This window comes from Onychostruthus taczanowskii, unplaced genomic scaffold, assembly GCF_017590055.1.
Source record: "Onychostruthus taczanowskii isolate IOZ18803 unplaced genomic scaffold, ASM1759005v1 scaffold7, whole genome shotgun sequence".
NCBI classification, from domain to species: domain Eukaryota; kingdom Metazoa; phylum Chordata; class Aves; order Passeriformes; family Passeridae; genus Onychostruthus; species Onychostruthus taczanowskii.
This window is the reverse complement of record NW_024504786.1, coordinates 9,567,611-9,594,862: the sequence shown is the minus strand read 5'-3', so window position 1 is coordinate 9,594,862 and position 27,252 is coordinate 9,567,611. Positions and strand designations below refer to the sequence as shown.

Genomic DNA, 27,252 nt, shown 5'->3' with positions numbered 1-27,252 from the left:
TAGGCTGCCTTCTGCCCCAGGAAAGGAAGCCTTTAGCAGTGGTTCAGGATTGCTGTTTAACACTCTCAGGGTAACACTGGCCCTTCTAAGGGTTAACTGAACTTCAGCTGATGCCCTTGCTTTGAGTATTGGATTGTCTTGTTGGGAAAGCTGGACCACTGGGAGAAGTTTTTTAATATTTTCACTTTCAAAAGAAAATGACAGCGACTGAGATTTATAAAATTTTAAAACATTCCAATTTAAAGCTCTTTAATTATTGAATGCAGACAACTTTTCCATAAGCAGAGCAACCATGGAAAGAGGAAGTGGCAAATTTTGATCCTGTTTAAGGCCAAAGGTGGTCTATTAACTTTGGAGGGACAGACAGCAGTCTGGCATAAGAAAATCTGGCTTTTCTACCAGATGGTAAATTATTTAGAGCACTAAACAGTTGAAAAAGATCAAGTCTATGAAGCATCTGGTAGGATATCTGACAATACACTAGTTCTGCATAGTGCATGCTGTATGTATCTCATGGGCTGGAGAGGAAAGTTATAAATCTGCTGAAACTGCAGAAGAAGCTTGGTCACATTTACTGAAAGAAGAGAGAAATCAAGAGACAGACCTGTTCTTTAACTGAGGTTTTTGTGTTCCTGAGAGTTACTTCTGAATGAGGGCTGTGGAGGTGCTATTGACAAGACTGAGCAATCTGTGCTCAAGATACACCATTAGATGAGACACTTCTGTTGCTAATGGAAGTGAATGAAAGAGGAAAAGCTCTCTGAAAGCTGCTCACCCCCACTGTGGTCTGACAAATACCTAAGATGTTTCAGCACCACCTGTAAAAATTCTCTGTCCTAGTCTTACAGTGTTTGACACACATGATTAGTTTTGACACAGTAATTTCAACCCTTGGTGTCTCCCACCCCCTCCCCAGGAAGAGTAGCCTCTTGGGATTCTGGCTGCTGTTGAGCCAGATGTAATGCTGCGTAAAGTGCTTCCGTGGGTTCCCTTCTTCAGGCAGCAAAAATTACCCCTGTACATGCAGAATTTAGAAGCATAATCATCAGTCTTGATCCAGGCATTTCTTTCCATTCCTGTGTGGGCCACATCTGGGGAGCTGACCAATGCTGGGTCAACTGCTTGGGGACTGAGATATTCTGTCGTTGGATTAGAGCTTGTGCAGCTATAAATACACAACTACCTGTATCTCTCTTTGCCATGTGAGACATGTAAATGGTGCTTTTAGTAATCCTTTGGTGAGAGTTGAGTGAGGATGAGGAAGTTGGAGGGCAGCAAAGGTAACTGAGTGTGTGGCTGGTACAAAGAGCCTCTTCTGCAGTATTCAAAATTTTGCTGCTGAACTTAGTTAGATTTATGCCTTCTCATTGAGACAATAAAAGCAGGATGAGATGATCAGTATTCTCTCTGCATCTAGGTTAGAGCTAGGTTATTTTGTAAAGTATTTTCAGATGTCTTGGCTGGAGAAAATGTTGCATAAATAAAGATTTCTCTGTGTTGTGCGATATTATAACATGGGAAAAGATTTACTGTGCAAATACAGTAACAGAATGGAGAAGAATCATGATCTCCTGTTTGTTAGTACTATGCACTGTAAATATTTGCCAAGGTAGATTCTCTTGAGATTTCTCGTGGATTTCCCTAGGCATGATCATTGCTGGCATTCTTTGAGCGCTGTGCTCTTGTCAGAAGTAGACGTGTTTGTAACTTGTGATACTTCCATCAAAAGCTCAGCGGTTTCCAAAAAAACAATACACTTCCAAACCTAGCAAAATTCAGAAATATCTCTGTTAGAGCAGTCCTGAAGGTGTGTTTGAAATGTCTGCCAACACGAGTAAGAGTGGCGTGTTGGGCCATGAAAGTGTGAGTGTGCACAGTGGCAGCTACTTGGCTTCAAGGATACTCACGGGGCCCACTCAGGCGGCGTCTGCCAGCATGAGATTTCTTCACTAATAATGCTGTGTTGGTAAGTTGGGTAACTGCTGCAGTTCAGTGGAGAATCACATCTGCTTTTAAATAATTCTTGGGCTTGCATTGAGATGCCTGGCACTGGAAGTGTAAGCCCCTGTCACTGCTGAGTGTGGTTGCTGAGGGCATGATGCTTGCTAGCTCCTTTAAAGTTTGTTTTAATAGGGAGACCTTAGACTTTGAGATGGAAGTACAGTGAATATATTTGCATTAAAAGATAAAGAAGGAAGATACACAGAAATTGTATTCTTTTTAAATACTTGCCTTTTTTTGGTTGGTTTTCAAGAAATTTTCTGTATTTCAATGTTCAAGCAGATGCCCAAGTTAAGGCAATTTGCAAGATGATTTGCTTTGTTTTGGAGAGGGAATATCCAATCATGAATCCTTTTAGGTAGTCATTGCCTCTATTTTGGGGAGTTTGAAGCTGAGGTGTTTGCTTTGGGTAAAGCTTCTCTTTATAAACACTTTCCTTAATAACATTCTGCTGTGACTCTCACCCTGTGAGCTGACAGCTGATCCAATTCAGCTTCTGTTTCTTCTGCTGGAACCCGCTGAGACTTGCCTGGTGTACTCCAGCCCAGCTGGATGGTCCAAGCTGTGCTTCATATGCAATTTGATCACAAACCCTCCCTACACATGCAGTCAACCACGTCTGTCTAGGACGCGTGGAAGGAGAGTTACAAGAGCTTAAGATTGTTTCTTGAATGTAATGTGCAGCTTCAGAACTATTTGTTGTGAACAACAACTAAAGAATGCATTAATGGGCCATAAACCAGACTGTACATGAAGGTAAACTTGTAGACAGGTGCATTTATGCCTGCTGACCCTTGAAATCAGCTTATTGAATTTGGAAGCGTGTGTGGTGCTCCACTGCTCATGCAGGGAAGATAGGTACATTTCTTTTAAAAAGTATCTGTAACGATGACTTTGCAATGCAGTTTGGTATACTGGCAGTTAATCTGTGTGTCATAATAATTTTCCTTTTTTGGTTTGCAGGAGTAAGTCTGTGTCTGTAACGCTGGATGTACTGACCACTTGCCTCAGACTGAAGAGGACTTGCTCTACTTTGGAATATGGTGCCTAACTTCTGCATCCCAGTACTGACTGTGCCAGCAGCCATCCTCTGCTGCTTGATGCTGCCTTTAGCAGGAGCGGACAGTAAGTAACATTTGGCTTTGGAAAGCTTGAATGCCTTGCAAAATTTCCTTCCAGAAATATTAAACCTTCTTTGTTTGTACTGGAAACTGAGGGTTAAGAAACAACTTCCCCCCCAGTCTTCTATTTCCCAGTGTGCGCATTGCAGATAAACAGGGTGTGTGTGAAGGGGCACAAGTAGAACTAAAAAGGCTGACAAAATTTATTCAAGTGCAGAAAGAATTTCTGGAGAAGCTGCGAGATCAAAACCTGACAGTTTGATTTCTAACACGCACAGATGAGTAAAGAAAATTGGGGGCGGAGGAAGAAAGAAGTATTGGGGTCACAGTAATCCCTGTTACTTTTTCCTTGTTCTTTTGCCAGCTCTCGTAATTTGTGTAGCACTGAGACATCTCTCCTGAGTCAGCAGGCAGTTGCTGTTGGAGAAAGACGTTGAGGAAGAGGGTGCAAGTTCTTACCTTCTGGCAGAGCTCTCCTGCATCTATATTTTGGCAGAATTGGAGTACAGTGTTTCCTTGTGATCATACTTTTAGCTGTTGTGTCCTTGCTGTTGTCCTGGTAGTCCCATAGAGTTGTTGTGACTGGCTTTAATTAGCCCCATCCAACCAAGGGGAAATATGTGCACAAAATGCTGTTGTGGACAGACAAGAGGACAAAAGCATGGCTAATGATAGCCTGCTAAAAACACCTTATAGTAGGAATGTTTCATGGAATGGGTTATGCAGAGAGCAGGAAACCTCGATGCTTTTTTGCATAATCTTGGGGTGTGTATTTGTTAAGCAATCCCCAATATTTGTGCAGACCCCTTCCCTTTTTTTTTAACCTGTACCCAGATTTTTAGTGTCCAAATGTCTGCACATTCATCACAGACTCTGGCAGTTGTGAATACTTCTTGCCTCTGAAAGAACCCAGGGCTCCTGGGATGCTTGAGTTGGAGATGAGATGACCATGATGCACCTCCTCAGGTGCCAGTAGTCATCTCTTTCTCACTGCAGCTTTAGTCACCAGGCTTAAAATTAGATGTAATTTTGTGAAAGTTGAAGGAGATCTTGATTCATGTTGGTAGGACCCTGGCTGAATGTAGGAAACAGACTGGGGGGTCCTACGTGTCCTTGACTGAGAGGAGGATCTAAATTTAGGGAAGCTGGAGTGAAGACTCAAGAAGGGATGTGAAGAAACACACAAATTCAGTTATTTTGTTGTCATTAGGGATGACATGTACACACAGCAGATTAATATAGGTCTGTATGGGTCTGAGCTGCCCAGTTAAACTGGGGGCAACAGCTGTCTCCTTCCTCAGCTTACTTTGCTGTGTGCTGGTGCTGTTGAAAGGTGCTTATTCAGATCACTGAATAATGTGAATGTCTGGACATTGTAGCCCATTTTGGAATCTGGCATAGAGAAGTACTTGTTTAGTGTTCTGAGGTGTATAAATAATTACCTGAAATTTATTATCTTTATACTGGCTCCTGCAAAAGAGAGAAGCATCAGTCACATCACAGATGTGCAGAAGCTGGTGGAGCTTGAGATGTCCCAGGACAGTTCTTGGCCTGAGGATAACTTGTGGTAGACATGGTTTGCTAATTTTGTGGAATAATTCCAAATGCTTAAATGTAACAAAATTGGCTCTGTTTCTCTATGTTTTCTCAGATTTGGAACATTTGTGTGTTGGGCAGCAAGTTTATCTGTATGTATGTCTTTTTCTCTGGTGCAGACTGACTCTGAATTGCTTTTTCTTAATCTGGAAGGCAGCTCTGGAGGGCACTGACCTTTTAACTACCGCAGCCACCATGGATTAATCAAAGGTTTCCTAGGATGGAAAGTGGTTTTTAGCAACTCTGTCTATTTTAGCAACTTAGAGTTTTTCTATCATCTTACCCACTGAATCTTGCTTCCAACCCTCAGATGCTGGGAGCTGTGTGAAAGGACCTGTCTGCTCTGTGCCTCTGCAGGGGTAAAATGTCAACCCCAAATTCTGCATTTTATGGGGCCTGCCCATCAGTGATGCAAACAAGTGATGCAGTAGTGAATCTGGTATTGGAGAGCCCTGATTCAGGACAGTAGTGAAGGACAAAGGGAAGATATGACAATGTATGGACACTGGGGCTTCCAGAAGAAGCTTGAGAGGGATGCTGTGAAAGGGGCAACCCATGTGCACACTCCTCTGTTTTTTAGTCCCCTTAGCATCCTGTTGGCTTCAGCAAAAGAACATTTATTTATTGCACTAGTTATGGCTGTTCCAAAGAAATCACTGTGATTCTTCCTTTTCCCCATTGCAGTGCTGCCTGGAGTCAGTGGAGGGATGGGCAGGCTCTGTATCTGCAAAGCATTCTTGCATTTCCCTTACTGAAAACAACAGGATAGTGAGAGCAGAGTTATCCCTGGATTTTCTGGAGTCAGTCCCTAAATTGCTTTATAGGGTCAGGAAAAGGATGGCTGGAGATGGGCTGTCCTGCATCCCTGGCAGCAGCGTGGCTCGTGGCTGGCTGCTCAGGGAGCCTCCACGCCTGGGTCTTCCCTACCTTCCCCACCTGCTATTGTTGTAACACATCTCAGGGGTGCTGTAGCTCCCTGGCAATTAAGGCAGCTGGCAGAAAGCGGGATGTTAACGCCTGAGATAAAGCAGATTTAGTGTGTATTGCCTGGTGGAATTGGCGCCGCGCTGTGCCGGTGCCTGCCCTGGAATCGAGGTCACAGGAGCTGTGAAGAATGTCAGTGACGAGGAGTTGAAGTGGCATCCAAAGGTTAAACCGAGTGGCAGAGTGTCAGAAAAAGAGGGGCTCTCTGGGTGCCTCCCTGGCAGCAGGAGGGGAGTGGTGCTTTCCTGGCTGCTCAGGTGGGCTGCTGGGAGGAGAAGGTGAGTGGGAAGGGGCACATGCGCACGAACGGTGGATGCAGAAGTGCTAATTTGGCAGACAGCTATTTCAAATCCTCCCCAGCTTTTACAGACTGCAATAAGAAATTATTAAATTTTCTCTGTGATCTGACTGTGTTTCTGTCAGAGTGACCCTAATTCCATTAGAGCAGCTCGGAGCTGATTCAGGATGGCTGTTTTACCCATTCTCTCTCAGCTTGCCTGTGTGGTTTTTTTAATATGCTCTGTGCTTCCCTGTCTGTCAGCTTTTGATTGTGCATAGGAAAAATGGCTTTGCAGATTTCAGTTAATGTTCAGTGCAATTGTCAACTAAAAGATGCTTTTTTTTTCAGCTTTTGAAAATGTGTCATTTTTTCTAATAAAATAAAAACCCAAAAAATCCCCTCTCAAAACAAAATGAAGAGAAAATGGGGAAAAATCAATACTCTCATGGGAAATCATCAGCAATGTCTTTTGTTGTTGTCTTGGTTTTTTAAAAATTAGGCTTTGTTTTTGAAGTCCTGGGAACAGGTTCCATTAGCCAAAGGAAGAACTAGGTGAGCAATCCTAGGCCTTTTCTAACCACAGTATGTATTGGTTCGTCTTGCGCAGGATTTCAAAGGGCTGAAGGAATAAAACCACTTCAAAAGTGACCTTGTAGAAGGAAAGAACTAAGGCAGAATTAGGCCAACTACCTGTGAATTGATACCTGGTAAATAATTTGCACCTTTTGATTTCTAGAGGTATAGCAAACTTGGCTTTTATTTGAGGGGGTAGATGAACGTGCAGAGCTTGGGCTCCCACCACCTCTGGCCAGAAGGGACCCCAAGTCTGAAGTGTCACAAGGCTGCCCTGCCTCTGAAGAGTTAATTTATATCCAAAAGATGTGCATCTTGTACATGGGGGGGGAGTGGATTTTGTTTTGTTTGCTTTTTAGTGGTTTTTTTCCGTTGTTGTTTTTGTGGGGTTTTTTCTATTTTTTTTTCTTTTTTTTTGTTGGTTTTTGGGTTTTTTGAGGGTTTTTTTTAAATTTTTTTTTTCAATCAATGTTTCTTGGATGCTAATTGAATTGAGGAGACGCATTTAAAAAAAGAAAATAAAAAGATAGGATGTTGATGCTTGTGAAGGTTGGGAAAAGAAAGGATACTAGGATGGGTTTTCTAGATATGGTGATGTTCCAGAGTCTAAGAGTAGTAGGATGGTCTTTCTGGCTTCAGGTGAGCTCTTTTTTTTGCACTGTACCTGAAGTGCTGTCTGGAGGTTTTGTGTGGAAGAGCACTGGAGGGAACATTTCTAGTTTGTTCTTGTCCCCTAACTCTGCTGGCTTCCTTTACTGTTCCGTGCTCCCAAGACCAGCTTGACTCGTTTTGACTCCCTGATTCAACTCTACTGCTTTTGCTTCATAACCTGAATGATGCCTCAACAACAGCTCAACCCCAAATACAGCTGCTCCAGGCCATGCTGTGAGATAGACTTGCTGTTGTGCAAGCGTGGAAAATGGCCACTTTGCAGAGCTGGCCAGCAGGATCCCGTTCCAAAAGCTGGACATGAGGCTTCTCCACTGCTGCCTTGCATCAGTTTCTGTTTCCAGGTTTCCTGTTTGCATGCCTGTCCCCAAACATAGCATCTAGTGATTATGTGTAATTGATGCGATTGGATCCAGGTATTGCAGCACAGGTAAATTTTCTTTTTCTGCAATTCTAGCTTGACTAGCTTGACATATTCCATCAGCAGAAAGAACATGGAAAATACTGTTTAGGAAAACCCCTGTACCTGAGGCATTGAGGTGGTGTCATTAAGGGATGGGTTGAAATATTAACCACAGTTATTGTGCAGTGTTTATTTTTGGTGTTCTTACTCATCATATATATAAATACATATATTTAGGTAGGAATGGATTCTACACTTGTGTGTAAAATACCTAAATGCTGCCTGCTTGTAGCTAAATATTGCAGACATCAAGGTGGAAGGGATTCTTTGAGGACAAACATCATGTACAGAGTAGACAAAGGATCTTTTTCTGCATTTATAGCCCTTTTAGCTCCAGCACTTAGAGAGAATGTGAATTTGTTTGGGTTGCTACCCACAACAAATCACAGCATGATGATTTGTCTTTTTTATGTATTGTTAAAGCCACCAGCATTCATCAGTCAATGTCTGCTGACAGGTCAAAGGTCCGCTTAGCCCCTAATCCCTCATCCAGTAGTGGTCAGTACGAAGACTTATGGAGGATGGAAAAGCAGAATAAATATATAGCGATCTCTTCTTGTCTTCTTGGAGCCCTCAGTGAGTGGTGGCTCCTGAACCCAGAGAGGTGCTGCAGCAAGCTTACTCTGGGTTTTGCTGTCAGGCAGCTGAGCCTGTGGTCAGTCTGCAGGGACATCTGGGGGGCAGTGGTTTGCATGGAGACCAAGGTGCAGGCTCTGGCTGTTGCCTCTACTCCACGGCTCGTTGTTGGAGCCCCTCACTGCTGCCGTGCAGGGCTGAGCATCCCCACTTGCCATTTGCACCATTCGGACTCGGCTGTGCAGAGTTCCTCTCCTGCCTTCACAAGGGATTTCCTGTGATTAAATATCCATGTGAATTATCCAGCACAGTGACAAATGCTGAGGGGATGATATATTTAATACTTGTTCTTTGAGAGAGCTTGTGCTTATTGGCTTGGTGATACAGAAAACCAATAGAACTACTTGCTTACAGTTTTATCTTCGGTGTAGATTCATAGATTTTAAGGCCAGAAATCAGATCAAAGTAGTCTTTTACTCTGACCTGTGTAGCGCAGGCTGTATAATTTCAGTAGTAATTTCTGTATCTGCTTTTACAGCTGTGGATGAGCTAGCACGTAGCTTTTGGGAGGCTGTCAAATCATGATTTGAAAAGTAAATGATAGAGAATTTACCCATCTCCTATATGATCTGTAAAAATGGCAAGTAATCATTACTTCTCCAAATGTGTATTTATTTCAAACTACCTTTATGCATTTTTAGGGCTTAGACACTGGATATTAGAGCATCTGTCAGTGAGACTAGAGAGTCCTGCTGTTTAATGCAATCTCCTGGAGAAGCAGCTTCAAGTGAAAGAGTTAGAGAACCTGAAAGTTTGTCCTTTTTGTTGTAGAAGAATGGACTCATCTTGTTTTTTTCCAACCAGATAAAATTTTTATTGTTCTTCACTAATCCTCCAGACTTTTCAATATGTTTTTTAAAGTCAGGGGACCAGGACCAAGACAAGTGGCTGCATTTTCCAACAGTACAATGGCACTTTATCTTTTTTACTCACAGCATTCAGCTGGGAATTTGGTCCTCCACTGTGACCTCTGAATTCCTTTCTGGACCTCTGATTCCCAGGATGCAGACTTCTATTTCATTAGTGGGATTTGGCTTTCTGCTCATGAATATCTGCCCCTAGGTACATTAAAATGTGTTTTCCTGGTTCCCAGTTCATTTAGTCTTCTGAGTAATTCTTTAAAGGTAACTTGGCCTTTCTGTTTGTAGCTGACTACAAACTTAGGTAGAGCTTACCCTTTACTTTCCAAATCTAATTGCAAGTTAGTTGCATTCATTCACAGATGTTAATCACTTGTGGCTATTTGCAGAGGCTGCTATGTGTGTTTTAAGGAGTTATTTAAAATACCCTGTAGTAGTGATGGTAACATCCTTTGCAGATGGAAAGGAGTGCCAGAAAACCATTAAAATAATATGGTTTGTCGTGATGCTCCTGGCTGTTACTACTACTGATGTCAGAAAGGGAAAAAGTATAAGATCTGCTGGAGCTTTCAGTGTTTTAGCTGAGTAGTTGTAAAAAGCAATGATGTGGTAATAGGAATGCTTTTTTTTGTTTCTTTGATTATCTCTTCATTATACTGGTGCTTCAAAATGATACTGTAATATAAGATGATCAAGCTCATTTTTATGAACAACCAGGAGTATGAAATTTGTTTGCTCAAAATGTTAGTCAATCTTTTTTGATGTTGAACGTGGTTTAAAAAGGAGTGGGGAAAAAAGCATCTGTTCATGGGTGCTTTTTCTCTGGTAAGTTGTCTATCTTTATGTATCAGGAGCTGAAAAGCATTGGTGTACTCTTAATTGAATGCTCTGTTTAGTCCCTTGTGAGAATCAGTGCTTTGTCTGTGCCAGAGACAAATCTCATTTATTTTGTTGGTGTGAAAACACTGTAGGGTGCTTACTGAAACTTCTAACTCATAGAAATGTCTTTTGCCTTGCACACTTTACTGACATATGATCACTGAATTAAATCAAAGCACTTTTTATAGTGGATGATGCTTTACATTTGTATATGAATTGTAGCCTGCAACGCTAGAGCTTTGAATGTGTGTTGGTTTTGTCTTTCTCTCTTGCATCATAACATTAAGCCTTCACAATAGGGTGCATTGACGTAGTATTAAAAATAAATAATTACAGAATATATTTCATTTCGTGTAGTACAGGCTGGAATGACTTTGCAGTCCCGCTGTGCTTTTCACATGGCCCTTCATTGTTTATATCACTCATTGTTTCCCCCCACCCAGTAATTAATAATAGAATTTCCATGAAATATTTTCCAGGAAATTTGTATTTTGCAAGATTGGGTTGAGATGTATAGGTAGTACCTGGTCAAATCTTAAAATAAATGGAAGTGCCACAATTTTCCAACAGACATTCATTGCAGCAAGGTTGACTGTTCTGAGTTGGTACTTTGAATAAAGTCATCATGTCATCAAGAGATTTGGTTTGTCTTTGCTACATGAGGTTATCCTATGTGAGCTGAGAGTGGGTTCTCTGGAAGTAACTGGGGTCTCATGGAAAGGACCATCATCAGTCCACTGCTGGCACTGGTAAATACTGCAGGTTTAAAAGCAATCACTCAGAATTCTTGTTTGCTTTTGCTGCTTTTCTTGCAAATTGTTTTAAATGTTTTTACAAACTCTCTCTACATACGCTAACTTTGTTGGCTCACCTCAAAGGTGAGTGATATAAACCCTTGGCAGTTAATTGTCACACAGGGAGAAGACAGTAAATGTTGAGCCTTCACTTTTTGTTTTAAGGATGCAGGACCCCTATGTATTTTCTTTGTGTTTATTTTTAGCCAAATCCACTTCAGCTGTTGTATTACTTCTGTTAAAGGTTATTTTGAAAAGAGGTTTTAAAGAGGTCAAGAAATACTCAGCAGCTTTACACATGTGGGGATTTTGCCTCTGAAAAACTCCACTTTTAATAACCGTTTTGAGCCTCAGCATTAGCACAGCTGTGCCTGGCAAGTGGGGCTGTTCCTTTTCATCCACTTGTCAAAAGTTGGGGACTTGTGTGAGTGGGAGACAGAGTGTGTTGCAAAGATCTCACTTTGGTGTTGTTCCTAAGACAGGACATTGCCTTGGTTTTCAAACTTGAAACTGAAATTCTGCCTTTTGAGGTAAATGTGAGAGTCACTGTGCACTGATCTCAGAAAGGATTTCAATCCCTGCATTTGGGGGAAAAAATATTTTGGAAGTGAGGCAGCTATAGTATATTGTACTTAGAGAGTGCTTAATTCACAAGAGGGAAGATTCGTTGAAAGAACAGAAGGATGAGTAGTGAGATTCTTGTTATGTGCTGAAAATGGTTAAAATACTTGATCCGATGATGATGACTATGTATTTTAATCGTATTTAGGATCAAACAGCTTTCAGTTTTTCCAGGACACAGGGAAACCCTTAGAGAAGCAAACTTCTCTCATAAGCAAATACTTTCATATTGCTATTTCAAGGACTGGGATGCCTGGTCCTGTCACAGTGTTCCCAGTCTTGGCATGCTGAGTACAGAGTTCAGTATGGCTCTCAGGAGAATGGTGAGGGTAGTCCAAGACCTAGAAAGGCTCCCTTTACTCTTGTTTGATGTAACAGGTAATGGTCCTGGTTGTTGACTTGTCATTTATATTTGCTGTATATAACTTCTAATATCCTTTTTTATGCTCCATTACACACAGTTTGTCAGGGGTTAACATGAAGTTCCTTAGTTATAACCTATTATTTTCAGCTTTTTATGAGTTTGTTTCATGGCTGAAATGTGCCCTGCTTGGTCTTCAGGCAAAGTTCAAGTTGGGGGACTGTATTTTATAACTTGGACATTTGTTTTTTGTTCTTTCTGTGAAAGTTGTCTTTGAATGGCTCTTAAAAACAGAGTGGAAAAATACTTTTGTACCCTTAAAGCTGACTATGGTGATATTTATAGATCTCTAGTCTAAAATGTCTTTGTAAACATTTGACCACCAAAGCGCATCTGTAGTAATGTCCAGAGAGAATGGAACCTGATTTGTGAAGGGAGTGACCCATAGAAAAACAGGCTGCTGAATAGTATAAAGGGAATTTCACACTGGATCACAATATAAAGGAGGCTGTGTGAGCTCGTGTGTGACTAAATTGCCTGTGTATTCATTCGGTGCATGTAGCCAGAGCTGCTGTGATCTCAGCCTTCCCAAGAGCCAGAGGTTCACAGGAGAGGCGTCCTCCAGTGCCCAGCCTGGAACATGGGCAGAGAGAATTAATTCACACCGACACCATGAAGTTCCTCTTCTAGTGCATTTGTCTGTTTCTTGAGGCAGTTGTGAAAATAGAGAGTGTTTTTTGTTGAAGTTGCTGTGTGGTTGTAGTGCAGGCCACAGGGGCTTGGTCTTGTCTTTCTTGGCAATGCCTGTCGAACCTTTATTCTGTCTTAGTAAATGCATGGAACATTTAACATATTTAACTGCCAAAGTTTTGTTGTTTTTGTTTTGGTTTGGTTTTTTTTCCCCTCAAATGCTAAAATACATCACTGTCTATAGAGTTGTGTGCCCTATTTTAAGAGCAGAGTATGATTTGGAGGTTTTTTTACACATTAAGACGAAATCCCCATATTGTTCAGTCAGCATCTATGCAGTGCTCAACGTCTTTTCCATTAGACACTCAGCCTTCTGTTGCAGATAAAGGTTTTTTTTGTAGGCAAATTTAGCTCAAAAATTCTGGTATTTTCTTTAATCTGTAGTGTTTTGTGTGATAAGAGCTTCCTGTGTAATTTTGTGGAATTTAAGAAATCCCACTTAACATATAAAGAGTTATGTGCAGTATACCATGTGATGTTTTCCAAGTTTATGTTAAATTGCAGAATTATTTAGTGTTGCAGTAATTGCTGGATGGTGTCAAACTCTAAGTCCATTTATACCAAAATTATCCCAGCATAAGCCTCCAATGATGGCCAACAAATGCTAGATGTTTTAAGGAGGTACAATAAAGATCATCTCCTACTCTTTTGCCTTTTCTCCCCACCCACATCAGTTACCATTTCCTATGTAAAATTAGAATCTGTTCTCAGAAACTGGACTCGTGTTACTCCTTCTGTAGATCTTTATTAATTGCAACAACTCTAAATATTGTTTTATCCACATGGGCAAAGGAATAATATCCAGTGTATGTTTGTCAAGGTCAGATCCATCTAATTTCCTTTAATGACAGGCTAACAGGCTTTGTGAATGGAGAAGCAGTAGATGTCATTTATCTTTAGTAAAGCTTTCAGTGCTCCCTCATGAGACTTTTTCCTGTGAAACATCTGCTCATGGGGTGGGTATTTGGCAGTTTGGTAGCATTCAGCATTTGCAGTAATGATCTCTCTGATAGAATAGAGAACATGCTTATTAAATTTGCAGGCAACAACAAGCTGGGAAGAGAGGCAAGCATGTTGGAGGACACTATTAGAATTCAAAATGATCTTTACAAATTGGCGAAACTGTCTGAGAGGATGCATGTCAATAAGGAAAAATGTGGATGGATGTTTGAAAATAGGAGTAATCAGCTACATAAATACAGAATGAGAGACAACTGCCTAGACAGCTGATATACAGAAAAGGTCTTGCAGTGCTAATGGATCATAAGCCATACAGGAGCTGAGAAAGCAGTGCTTTTTTGAGGGGGACAGACATCACAGTGACAGGCAAAAATGAGGAGTCCCATCATGAGAACACATTTGATAGTCTTTCTGCTCTGCTCACATGGGTAAAGCCTCCGGTGAAACATCTCATCTTGAGCATCCCACTGTCAGAATAGAAGGATTAACTGGGGGGAAGCCAGTCCTTCCCATCCACTGCTAGGAGAAGAAATAATGTGATTGAATTACAGCTGGGAAGTTCAGGTCAGGCAGTAAGCAATGCTCACAGACACGCAGGATTGTTGGAATTGAAATTTCCGGAGGTATTTCTGGAATTTTGTATGCAAACAGAAAGTGTTAACTCAGATATGTTCTGAATAAGCAGTGTGATTTTTTTTTTTAAATGAATGTTTCTTTGTCTTCATTTATGAACCAGGAAAGGTGCAGTCTCGTAGCCTGTCTTTTCTAGGTCACCTAATAGCTCTTATATCTTTATCCTGTCCTTTTTTATCCTCCTCCCAAGTGACAGTCACTGTCTTTCCTCTGACTATGTAGCTTTGTGTGAAAGTGTTCTCCAGGCCCTTAGTCCTCTTCAGTGCCCTTCTCTAACTTTGTAGCTCTGCTCTAAATGGGCTGGTGGGCAAAAACAGGGGAGAATATGAGATTGGCAAATAACCACTCATTTTCTTATAAACCCTCATAGTTTTGCTGTCTTTTTGCCCACGTCTGTGCATGACTAAAGGACAGCTGCCTGTTCCAGTGTGTGGTTCATCTTCTGAAGCTATACAGTTAACTGTGCTCTGTGAATTGTAGCAGGTAGTTCTGTGTTTGTTTTTTTCTCTCAGTACATATTTATCTGTAGGTGGCTCTCTGCCTGGAGACTGTACCTGCTATACATCTGTTCAGATGCCCGTGTCTGAGCTTTGATGGTTGCAGGGGCTTTGCCAGGGCAGGGCTCTGGTGTGTACCTGGTGGTTGTTGCTGTGGTGTGCAAGAACCCTTCTCTCTGACATCACCAAACATCCATGCTGTTCTGCACGCATGGTCAGACATTCCTAAAAAGGCAGTGTGGTTGTGCCAGCCCATGTAACCCAGAGCAGCAGAGCAGGTTGGAGGGTCTGCATGTGGAGCACTCCAGGCAAGCAATGCTGCTTTGCTGCCCACAGCAGCACTGACCAGCGGCTCTTAGAGGTGGGGGGAATTGAAACAGCTTCTGGCAGCACAAAATGCTTTGAGAAGCAAGACCTTCTGATTCAAATATGTTTAAATGTTTATTTATGTGTATGAAAGGGAAAATGTATTAAAAAGTGTATTTGTATAGAATGCTTTTAATGTTAATGGTAGTGGAAGGGAAGAGGGGTAAGGTTTTTTACCTTCTCCTTCCAGTAGTCATTCTTGCTGTGAATAGCTATACATCAACTCTTGAATTTATGTCTGAGTGAGGTCCCAGGGCTGTATGAGATGGGAGTATCTCATGCTTCATGTTAAAAGATTATGGTTAATTTATTGCATGGTTGTTGTGGATAAGAAAAAGCTGTTTACCCACCTAGACTTTTCCTTTCCTGGCTTTCATAAAAGAGCCATGTACTTCTTGCTGAAGAAGTGCAGATCAGAAGAGATTTGTCTTTTTAATGAATTGATTTAAATCAAAATGCAGGCCATTACCTGAGTTCCTGAATTCTGGAAACTCTAGCATTATGTTGGGTGTTTCTTTGCCATCAGACTTTGACTTCAAACTGCAATTATTTTTCACAAGATGAAGAATGAAGTCTGTTGCCTGTTATGAATAATAGAGTATGGTAATATCACAGCTATATATGCAAACTCTGCAGACTGGCAGCACAGCTGCTAAACGTTACGTTTTTAAAATATGTGCAATCTGTTGTCAACAGAATTAAAACCAGGAACATTACATGGTTTGTTTTGTAGGGAAATTTAGTGATGAATTGTGCTACATTTTGACCTTTAAAGTTTTTTTTTAGTCTCTGTACTTTCTAGTGAACTGGGGATGTTCTCAAATTAAGACATGGAATTCTGATGGCCACCCTGACATTTCCTAGGCCTGGCTGGATACCTGGTCTTGATTAGTTTTCTAGTGTACCTGCACTGGCAAGCTGGAGAGGCTCATATGCTGCACAGCTGCACTTGAAGTGATTGCACTGTAAACCTCATCCAATTAAAAGGTGAATCTTCTTCTGCCAGTGGAAAGTTGTTTTACTGCTCCTCTCCCCTGATATGGATGCGAGTGGAAGTGTTGAAGCGAAGTGTTATCGCTGTTGCTTTTGTAGCTTGTTATCTTCCATCTTCATATACAAAACAGTGAGAAATGCAGCCTGCCCAGCTGTCTGAGAGCGAGGGTGACTTGGCAAGATAAACCTTCACTGGCTGTAATGGGCCTGACTACAGATGATCATTCAGCCCTTCACTACCATCTGGTAGTGTCCTGGTTTGAACCACAAGCAGCAGGAGAAATAAGGTGGAAATACAGCAAAGAACAGCAGTCCGTCATTTTGGTGCTGAGAAGGGAATAATGCGCACTCAGGACATGTTCTGCTCTCTTCCTCCTGACTGTGGAGAGGGAGAGTTAAGAGGGAGCAACCTAGGAATGTGAGAAAGGAGTAAATGTGAATATAGAACATTTAGGTTTGCTGTCCCTCATCAAACAGTCTCTGAAGTCCTGCTGCTTGGGAAAAGATGCAGACAGGCATTCCCGAAATGCCAGTTCCAGGGTGAGGGAGCCTGGCACTGCTGAGCAGCTCCTTGCTTGTTTCTGTGCTCCATTCCTCTCACCTGCAGAAAGAAATGCCAACATTAGCAGATCTCTGATTGTGTATGTGCTTGCAGAGGGTCCCAGAACTGATTTATAGCACTTGTTCAGCTTTCAGCGAGCAGCAAATGCATTGCTTAATTATTCATGGCAGATGTATTATTGCAGGAAATTAAGACATCGAGGAAACAAGTAAAAACTATTACTGAATAGAGCTATAAACAAGGTAAGGTGGAAGGGAATGCAGTAGAAAAGCTCTCAGATGCTAAAAACCCTTCGTTCTCAGAAACATTCCCCCCCTTTCCAAAAATAATTGTTTAAATTCCCAGCTATGCAAGTGCTCGTTCATAGTACATAATTAAATATTCTATTAGCTAACAAGTTGGGTTTAATTTGCTACATTTGTCATCGAAATTATCACATTTGTGAATGTGTGGAACTTTATATGGCTTCTTTCAGCATATCTACTTACGTAATGACACAGTTCTCTTTATGTGTCTGACTTCCTTGAAAAAGATTTGGCATTTTACTTGTGCAGGAAAGTTTAGGTCAACCTTTAGCTTTGTGTATCAAAGGGAGAGGTTTTGGGTTTGCGTTTTGTGTCCTGGAGGTATTGCTGTGTAATGGTGTGCAGTGCTGCTGCAGGAGTGTGACCCAAGGCCTGTCTGCTGGCACTGGATTTCCATTGTTTGAAACCCCTCTGCAGGCAGGCACGTGTACACCCAGCTCTCTTTCAGATGCTGCTGTAGCTTTATCCGGATATTTATTTGTGTGTATTGGTGGCCTGTGCCATGAAGCTGTTCTCTAACACACTCACACAGAGGCCAGAGCTGTTGGCTTTGAGGAGCACCAGCACTTTCTTGGTCATCAGGTGGCATAGGAGGAGCCTGGTGTTTGATCACTCTCTGTATGCATAGAGGGAGTTTCTCGTTGTTGCTGCTCCAAATTCCCATTAGCTTTAAACCGTGCACATTTCATGACAATTTTTCAAATATGTAGTCGGTAACTGACGAAAGTTCCCTGAGAAGGAAGTGTTTTAAAGGCAACCCTTTCAACTTCTCTTTCAAGAATAGAATTATTAGCTTTTATAATAAAAGTTATAGGGAGCATCTCTTAAGTTTTTGCGTAACCTCAGACTTCTGAGAGTTTCCATTTCATTACTGTTCATAAGCTCATCATTTTGGTACATATGTAGTAATTTTGGAGCCCTTTACTTTATAATTTCAATTATGTAGCTTGAAATGTAATGATATTAGAAGTCTTGTTATGGAGAATTCAGAGCAATTTTAAGGCAAGCAAATGAGATTTAGTGATAAAATAGCCATGTGTAGTTCATTCCTGTGGTGGAAGGTATTTTAGTCCATTTGCAAACTTTGGCTATTTGGTGATTGCAGATACAGGCGATGGAAGGAAAATACCCTGTAACTTGCCCTATAAGGTTAATTTTCCTGACTCTTGAAAGCATGGTCTGTGTGCAGAACATATGTGTATATAACACTTCATACAAATTGGGCAAAAAAGATCTTGCAGGAATCCATCAGCACTGAGGAACTCGCTCCCAGTTGTGTTTTGCGAACGCTTGCTGTTCCGTACACGTGCGTCTCAGGATCGCCTAAACAGAGCTTTGCTTCCAGACCTAATCAATTGGTTCTCAAGCCGTTTAGCTTTTTAATTACTCTTGTCAAAGTGAAAATTATGTGAAAGGACTTGACTGTGCAATTAGCTGCTGAACATTTTCTGCAGCAATAGTGGGAAAACAATACCAAGTCCCAGAATAGCAGTAGATACAACCATAGGAACAAATCTGCTCCAGCAGAGAAAGAGATATTCTAGTAACTAATCTGAATGAAAGATAATTTATTTCTTAAATATGCATATATTCACAGATGTGAGCAGAAAAGGCTGTTTGTGTGAGAAAATCCTGTCCCCAACAGAATACCAGGTTAGTTACCACTTGCTGATTTCTCTCTGATTTGAAGGCCCTGCTTTTTGTAGGCAGGGGCTGCAGCTCTGTCCTCAGTCAGAGCTGAGCATTTTGGAAGAAGTGCCAGCTCTTTGACCTTCAGACTGCTAAATTTTGGAAAAAAAAGATTCACCTTTCCTCTGCTGCAGCCATGGGAGAGTGCACAGTGTGTTTCTTCTGTGGGCAGCAAGAGCCTATTTAGTGTTCATTCGGTGATCTATAGATCATCTGCTCAGACAAATTATATCTCTCCACAGCTTCACACTAAACTAATCTGGGCATTCAAAAAATAAATAAATGAGGCAGTGTCTATAAAGAGCTTCCATCTAGTGAAGTGGAGCCTGATTAATGAATTCCATTTGAACACCCTGGCTGTGCGTTCACTGCTCCCCTCTGCCGAGCTCTGTCATCCGGGACAGCTCTTGCTGGAGCACACCGTGCATTGCTGGCAGCTTTGCCTGGGACCACAGGCCACCATGGTGAGGATGGGACTTCCACCACTTTGCTTGGTTCATGACCCCAGTGCAGAAGTCAGAGCTTGCCCAGGATATCCCTACCACTGCTGGTATATCCCAGGAGCTGCATGATGCTCTCCTGGCTCTTCCATGTCCAGGACCAAAGTGCAGAGGCAGGTTTTGGGGAAGTATCGTTCGGGGAAGGATCCATTCGGTGCTGGTGCCCCTCAGAAGTGTCTCTCATTGGCCTTCACCAAGCTAAAGCTTTTTACAAGTGAGATTGAAAACACAGGTTAGATTTACTGGCTGTTAAATTGCTGAGCTGATGGAACGGAGCTGAGTCACTGCGTGCCGACTGACGGAGCCCACACTCCTTCCTTGAGAACAACGCAGTGAGGGCAGCTGAACAAATCCTGGTACTCGTCCTCCTGTGTTTGGAAATGCTTAATAGATTTGGAGGCTCAGAATTTTAATGCAGTTCTTTTCTGTATTGACAGAGGTCTTTGAAGTCACTTGAATGCTTTACTAAGCATACATACGAGAATTTAGGATCTTTGTATCAGTGCGCTTGATGGTTTCTCATCTTCATTAGGCTGTACCAGAAGATCAGTGTCCATCACACACATGCCTAAAATAATTTATTCTGCTGCCTTTTAGCACCTGCTGTACATGGAGGTGTTACTAGAAAAGGAAATTTTATCTTTTGAATAGTGAATAACAAAATTTCTCTCAAGACACAATGTTTTTTACCAAGGATTCAAGGTCCAGGACTGTACATGGGTGAGATTTTTTGTTTTGTCTGTCCAGGAGGTGATGAGGGCAAAACTAGCAGCAAGACAGCCATTCTTTGTGGAGGTTTGAAAGCAGGTGAAAGGGCTCAGAAACCAGAGGGATGCTTTTATTAGGTCTGAAGTAATCAGCACGCCAACATCTGGTTTTGGATTGTAGCTGGAGGCAGCAAGATATGAGTATAGAAAGTTATTTTTAATTGTGTAGAATGCATTGTCTGGGTATGTGTGTAAGCTGGCTGCAGTGAAGTCAAGGAAACCCAACACATTTTGAGCTTAATTGTATTTTTTGAACAATCTGAGAACAATAGGTATGTGATAGCAGCTCTCTTTTGTGTGTAATATCTGTTTAATTCGGTGCTTGAGACAGAAGGGCTTTGGGCAGGGAATGGTCTTTGTGCAGGGAAGGACACAGGTACTCTAAATTGCCAGTTTTTCTTGCTGAAGAAGCTGGAAGGTGTGTGCTGGGACTCTGGGAGGGAAAAGTCTCATAGTTAAAGTAGTTTTTGATGTCTCAGAGGTTTGAATTTCAGAAGGCATGGATCTTCCTATAATTGTCAAAGAGCAGTAATTTTTTTTAAAAAAAGCAATGAAATGTAACCTAAATGCAGAAGATACTGCTATTCCTCTTACACCATGAGAGCATTTACTAGCAGGACAAAACTGCTATCAGTTTTTGGATTACAAGGAGTTCCAGATTGTCTCCAGTGCTTGCCACTGTGTGAATGTCAGTGCTGAGATGTGTATTGCAAGTCCCTTGGAAGAACAGTGAAGAGCTGCATTCTGTCATGAGACTTGATTAAAATTATGGAGAATTTGAGACTAGGCTGTGAGTATCAAGTTTTAAAGCTGCAAAAAGGGTGAGTAGGAGGGAAAAACTGCATTTGCTTGGGGAAACTTGAATACCTTTTCTCACCATGTCTGCAGATGGATCACCTTACAGGTATGTGAGAAAGATTTGCATTTTAGAGCCCTGAGAAGTCTTGAGAGATGCTCATCTCTGTCTTCTCTTTCCTCCTCCCCCTTTGCTTCTTGTCATTTAACATTTCTGAAGTTCTTTGGGTAGTTACATTTTTGTCTCTGTAATAATTATCAAATTATAAATTATTTTGATAAGCAACCCTCTTGACTGTGGATAAGCAATCTTCATAAATTATTTGGTGGGATACTTAATTTGAAGTTTCTTCATTGCTTATGACAAGATGTTTCTGCTGCTGTCACAGTTGATGACTCATAGCTCAAGTGAAGTGCTTAGCACTTCAGAAAAGTTGTAACACAAGCAGTCCTACTCAAAGTCTCTCCATTTATAAAAAGAAAGAAAAAAAGAGGAAAAGAGAGCTGTGGGGGACTGTGCTGAAGTGGTATATGAACCTGGTCTGCAATACTGGCTCCCAAACATGGAGAGGGTGGCAGGGGCCATTCACTGATACTGAGTCAGAGAAGAAGCTGAGGTGACACATGTTCTTAAATTCTTTATTTTCTCCTAAACTCATTTATGAGCAGTCAGGGGAGTTTGTGAGTCTGCTAACGTTTGTATGTATGTGGGAACAGGGTGCTCCCTGCAATCCTATATGATTTAGGGCATTCTGCTTGACCAGCTGGACTCATAGCACTGGATTGCATGTTCTTGCTTCAGCCACTTGGGTTCTGTGTAGGTGATTAGAAGGAAGTGGAAAATGGAAGAGGCTTTAGACTGGTTAAAGGAGAAAAGTGCAAGGCGGGGTACTGAAGTACTGGCACCATTTGGTTGTGGCTGGTGCTGTGCTCAGTCTGTGTGGCTATGTTGGAGCAAAAAGGGACCCCTATTAAAATTTCACAGACACAGACCTCAGACCTTTTAGAGGCTGGAGGAGGAGGTAGCTGGCTGTCGAAATGCCTGCTGTTTTCCTTGTGAGAAGCTTCAGTGAGGAAGTCTGACAGATGGCAACAAAGGGAAAGGTACAAACAAGGCACTCCTGCAATATAAACGTTGGGCTGTAACTGTTTCACTGAAGTGTTTAAAACACATGTAAGAATTTCGGCAGAACTACACAGGCATGTTACAGCAGTTAGGTGAAATTTAAGAAAAAATAACAGTGACAGTTGTTTCTTCTCCAGCCAAGCTAAATTCCAAAGATGCCACTGGGAGCAGCTGCACTGAATATTGATGGGCAGCTGGTGCAGGTCTTGCACCCCCACCAACTTCCTTCATGTTTCAGGAAAACTCTCCTGATCTTACTTCAGCCATCACATTATAGGAGTGCATTTGCAGCTGTACAAGTTCAGTGAAAAGAAACAAAATCAAGAATGAGCCAGAATTGTATAAGGGAGCAGGGTGGAATCTGGCTGGTTTGGGCAGGTGGTGTTTGTGGGCTCTGTACTGGCAGCCAGTTGGGACTGGGACAAATTCCCTTGTTTCAAATGATTATTCCAGGGTTTTGGTAGGGTTTTAGCTCTTTGACTGCTCTTGTTCTGGTGGAGGGTGCAAGACACTGGGAAATTGAAGAGTTTGTTGGTAAATATAAGTGGATGAAATTTTAGATAAATTGAGGAGTTCATAATGTGGGCTGTTTATAGGTTTCTGTCTTTTAAATTGAAAGCATTGCTGTAGCTGTTGTGTGTTTGGAAGCACTTAAGGTTTGAGTGGACCATAAAAATGCATGCAGATGTTCTTCCTTCTTGACTCTGAGCATTCAGGATAGTCAAACCAGTGCAGTGGCTCTCTTCAGAAACTGTTTTATAGGGATCTCCACAGTATTTTAAAACCAAAACAAGATTTTCATGCCAGTGTTTAACCTTCACTAGAGACACCATGTAGAAAACCACTCCAGCATGTGTTTCTGAATGTATAAATTGCACTATTTACACTAAAAAGAGAAGCCTTTTTTAGTCAAAAGCAAAAGGTGGTGAAATGGAAAGGTGAGCTGCTGTCCCTCCACATCACTGCCTGATCTTTGTGTGCTGGATTTCTTACCCCAGCCTTGTGCTGCTGCTGCTGAACGTGTGACTTTGAGCTGAATTTACCCTGGTTTTGACTGGGGATTTTTGTTCAGAAGTCAGTGAGGTACTGTTGAACATGAAATCGATTTAGACCCTCGTAGGACCTTATTTATTGCCTGTTGCACATTTGCCTGCAGTGCTGACAGAGAAACTAATGCTCTTTTTTAATATTAAAGAACAATAACAGCTTATTTTACAGTGAGTAAGAAAGAGGCTTTAGCAGTGATGTACTTCGGTGAAATAACGAAGATATTTCTGTGAGCTGCTCTACATCAAAGCTTTATGAAGCAGGATTTCTCTGCCACAATGTGACCTCTGCAGTGCTTCAAAGTGCTGGTTCTTTGCACATCAGCCAGCTCCACTACTTTGACTAGTGGTGTTCCTGCTTAAACCACAGAAAAGGACTTTTATCTAAGCACTTTCTGGGAAAACTTTTCTTTACACATGTGGACTTTGAGAATCAAATGCCACAAATGTTTTCTCAGTTGCCATCTGAGCATACTTGGCAGAGATAGAAGGAGCTTGAATACAAGGGAGCTTCTTAGGGAAAAAATTCTCTCTTTCGGTGATTTCTGCAAACCTGAATGTGTGTCCTTTCAGTGGTATTAATTTTTGCTCTTTTGGAGTTGTAGCATGTGAACTTGAGTGGTTTTGATGTATTGCTGATGTTTTTGCACTCTCACTCATCAAGAAGCTCTGTCTCATTTGAACATACAAGCTTTATTTGTGCACATTGTGTCATGAAAAGTGAGAGGAATTTATTGTCTCTATTAATGGGATGTGAGATGTAGATCAAAGTTCTCTTGAAACCCATAACAACCAGCTCTTTATCAGTTGATGTTGACCAATATCAGCCATTTTCCCTACAGGAAATGAAAATGTTCCATCGTTAGGCTGGGGGCCTAATTGGTTTTCCTTCACATTGCTCCCTTATCTCCATATTTCCATCATGTGTTACTTTGCACTGGAGGCTACTTGTGTGCCATATAGCTTGGGTTTTAACATAACCTGCAAATCTGTTTGTTTCCTGTGAATTTTTACACACTGGTAACTTTCCAAAAAAACTGGTTCAACCCATCAGTCTCAGAAGCTGTTCTGTTTTGGTTGGGATTCCCCTTGCAGAGGACTTCATGGTGGAGTATCCTTCTCCAAATGTCCTTGGGAACTTCTTCCCTCACTGCCCTTTCCCAGGCAGGGCTCAAGGCACATGCCCATGGTGATACAGCTCCTTGTATCCAACACAGATAAACCCATTGGTAGCCCAGCTGTTTTCTTCCTTGAAGAAAGTAGATGAAGTCGATTCAAGTGATCTGGTCTGTCGATGCAAGTGATCTGTCTTTGTACAGACCTGTTTTCCTCTCAGAAAAGCCACAAAGAGCCTTTGACAGCAGATGTGGCTTAGGTGACACTGCTCCATCTGGATGTCCAGACAGCTTTGGATTCTGCTTCCTACTCTGCTTTTGGCTTGCTGGGACTTGGCAAGGATGCTCGGAGTGACACAGACTTTGTCCTTCCACACATGGGAATTAAAATGCCTCAGCGTTTATGGAGGAAGGTAGTTAACAAGGCTAGTTACAGTTAGTCTCCTTATACTGATTTCCTTATTTTCGGGTATGTTTTCAGCTATTGCTAATGAATTTAAGAAACAGATGAGTAATTTTTGTTTTAATTTTTAAGAGTAATCTTGTGATTTGAAGTAATATGCTATTTTTTACTGTGGTTTTTTTCTGCTTTAAAAGCTGATATGGAGAAAAGGCAGCTCAATAGACCATTTAATGAAAGGTAAAAATTATCAGGTCATGCATTCTCTCCTTGTATTGTTCGGCCATAACATAACATAATATATATTCTGTCATTATTCCCACCCCATCCATTAGCCATCACAGTTCAGAAATAAACAAATTACCTGCTCCCTTCTCCATTAAATGTAATTTTATAAACTGCATTATAACAAAGCTAACTGAGCTATAAGTAGAGAAAAAAATCCTTAGTTTTCAATGTAAATGGCATAAATTTGGTTGTGCAGGGAGGATGTGTGGGAAGGTATTGTTGCTGTAAGGATATTAGATGAATAAATTTTAAAAAAATTAACTGTTTTGAAATTCAGTAGTTGCAATCAAGAAGTAAATTTTTTTGTGAGGGAAAATGGAAATGCTTCTGATCCTAGAGGTGCATACTGAAAAACAAGAGTCAAAAAATCACAGTTGGCAGCCAGATGAAAAATATATGGGGAAACTTTTTCATTGAGAGTGGTTCTCAGTTGGAACAAGGAACAAGAGAGGCTTGGGAGTCTTCATTTGTGGGTATATTCAGAGTTTAGCAGGACAAGGTCCTGAGATACCTTACTTTAAACACTGCTTTAAAGTTAGTATTTCTCTGAGCAGGAGGTTAGATTAGCTGACCTGCACATGTCCCTTCCAACCTAAATTATTCACTGCTTTGTGCAAGACACTTAGTTCATTTAAGAAATTTGGGACGCATATTTGTTGATGCTGTGACCTTCTCTGTGGATCTACTCAGAGCACATTGCAGCACGGTGAGGGGTTATGTATTTCCTTGATATCTTGTTTGCAGTTTCTGGGGACACGTGTGAAAAAAGCAGGTGAGTTGGAAATGCAAAAATAAAGCTTTATATCGATGAAAGTAGTACGGAATAGAATGACCTTAAATTTTACCTTTCTTCAGATGTTTCTTTCTTTTTGGCTGGGGAGGAGGAAAGATGCTTCTCTTCTTTCTCAGCTTTTTGACTGCATTTCTGTTTTATGGGGTTGGTGAAAGCTGGGGCATAACATTATTCAGTACAGCATGGGGTGTGCTGTAAATGAGTTTGGATCGCTCCTTTCTGGGTTTTGCATTATTTATAGATCAGCCTCTGCATAATTGCTTTTGAATACTAGCAACTAGTCATGTTTGCCATAAAAATAGAAAATGCATATTTTAGACAATTTCTTCAGAAGTGTTTTCTCTTTTTTCTTTTGGTGTCCCTGTCACTCTGAACTTAGCTAGACCCCAACTCCTCCTCAGTCTGCATTGAAGTGATAGCTCTTTCTGCTTTGCATCCTTAGCTTCCAGCACTGTTGGGATACCCATGGCCCTGAGCTGGCCTCAAAAGTGTTGTTTCTTCTCCTACATCCCAAAACATTTGTGAAATACTGTCTTCTGGTGCCCTCTTGGGCATCCTTGTCTTTGGTGATCTGGTGCTTTCTCCACATTGCTGGTGCCAGGTTTTGTGGCAATACCATGGAGCTGACACTTCTTCCAGCGGTCAGGAAATCATCTGGCTCCAGTATTTATGCTCTCATTTAAGTCACCCTGAAACAGAGGTTTTCCTCTTTCATGCTGATCTAATTCTCTCACATTCATAGATGAATGTGTGTAAGAATTCAGTCTTGGAGAATCTTGGAGCAGATTTGGGAAAAAAGTGATCTGAGGTGGTAACCAACAGTTCAAGTGAGAGCTGTTGGGAAGGCTGGGGTTACTGCAGAGTGTTTGCTAATTAGGAAGGGAGGGAAGTGCTTTGCCACAGAGTGACTGAAAAGCTTCAGACCTGCTTCTGTGTATCTGTAATGCCCGTTGTTGTGACAGAACACTTCAGAGTGCTTGTGTTTCCACCGTGCTGAACTGAGTCGTTGTGCCACTTGTGTCCTCCTGACTGATCAGTTTTGGTTTTGTAATTGGCAGGCAGTGATGAATGCAGTCCTTGAGCAAGTTGCTCTTGGTTTTCCTGTGTTAAAAAACATCAAGTGGACATGTTAAATAATGCCCTTGCCTTCCCTTCTGCAGTTGTGAAAGTAACAGCCAATGTATGGTGAGTGAGTTGGGTGGCTTTTGGTCTTTCAGCAGCCTATTTCTTATAGGGCAGTCATGAGAACTTCTCTGCTAATTCTCTGCTATTATTGGATTTATATAAAAATATGGTATTCATTTTTAAATCCCTCTCCCCACCTCCAGCCCAAGTCCCTAGCCCTGTGTGTGTTTTCTGTGTTGGGAAGGGACTGGCTGCAGAGACTGTCACCATCAGCCTGAAGCTCAGGTGTCTACAGTGATTAGATGTGGGACTTGATTATCATTTCAGGGGCAGAAGACAATCAACATTACACCTAATTACAAATGTGCTTGTTTAATCTGTTAACGTTTCTTGTTTGACCTGTGTCATGCCTGATCCTTCGAACCCACGTAAATGGTGTTCAGGATTGCTGCCTCCTGCTCGCTGTGCCTTGCTGCCCGAGTGTCTTGGCTGTGTGACTCTGAGTCAGTCCTCTCTTTTTCAGATTGAGGTTAAATCCATTTAAGGTAAACAGATTAACACATTTTCCCATGTCTAACGTGAGAGCAGCGAGTCTGTCATTTCCCTAAAAGCATTACATGCGACAGGTCCCAGATGCTGAGCTTTTCTGGGCAGCTGTGTTATTTGCTTGACTGGATGGGTTTTACAGCTGGTGTCCGGCTGTT

At 41.6% G+C, this 27,252-nt stretch overlaps 1 protein-coding gene across 3 annotated transcripts in view; it reads left to right on the top strand.

Moving 5' to 3' along the window:
- Positions 1-27,252, top strand: part of PTPRF (protein tyrosine phosphatase receptor type F) — a 376,830-nt gene that overhangs the window by 127,776 nt on the left and 221,802 nt on the right. For all 3 annotated transcript variants that reach the window (XM_041421648.1, XM_041421647.1, XM_041421649.1), the window contains exon 3: positions 2,965-3,126. In XM_041421648.1, the coding sequence (XP_041277582.1) occupies positions 3,042-3,126 (85 nt within the window). In that variant the 5' untranslated portion in view covers positions 2,965-3,041. The remainder of the gene's footprint in view (positions 1-2,964; positions 3,127-27,252) is intronic.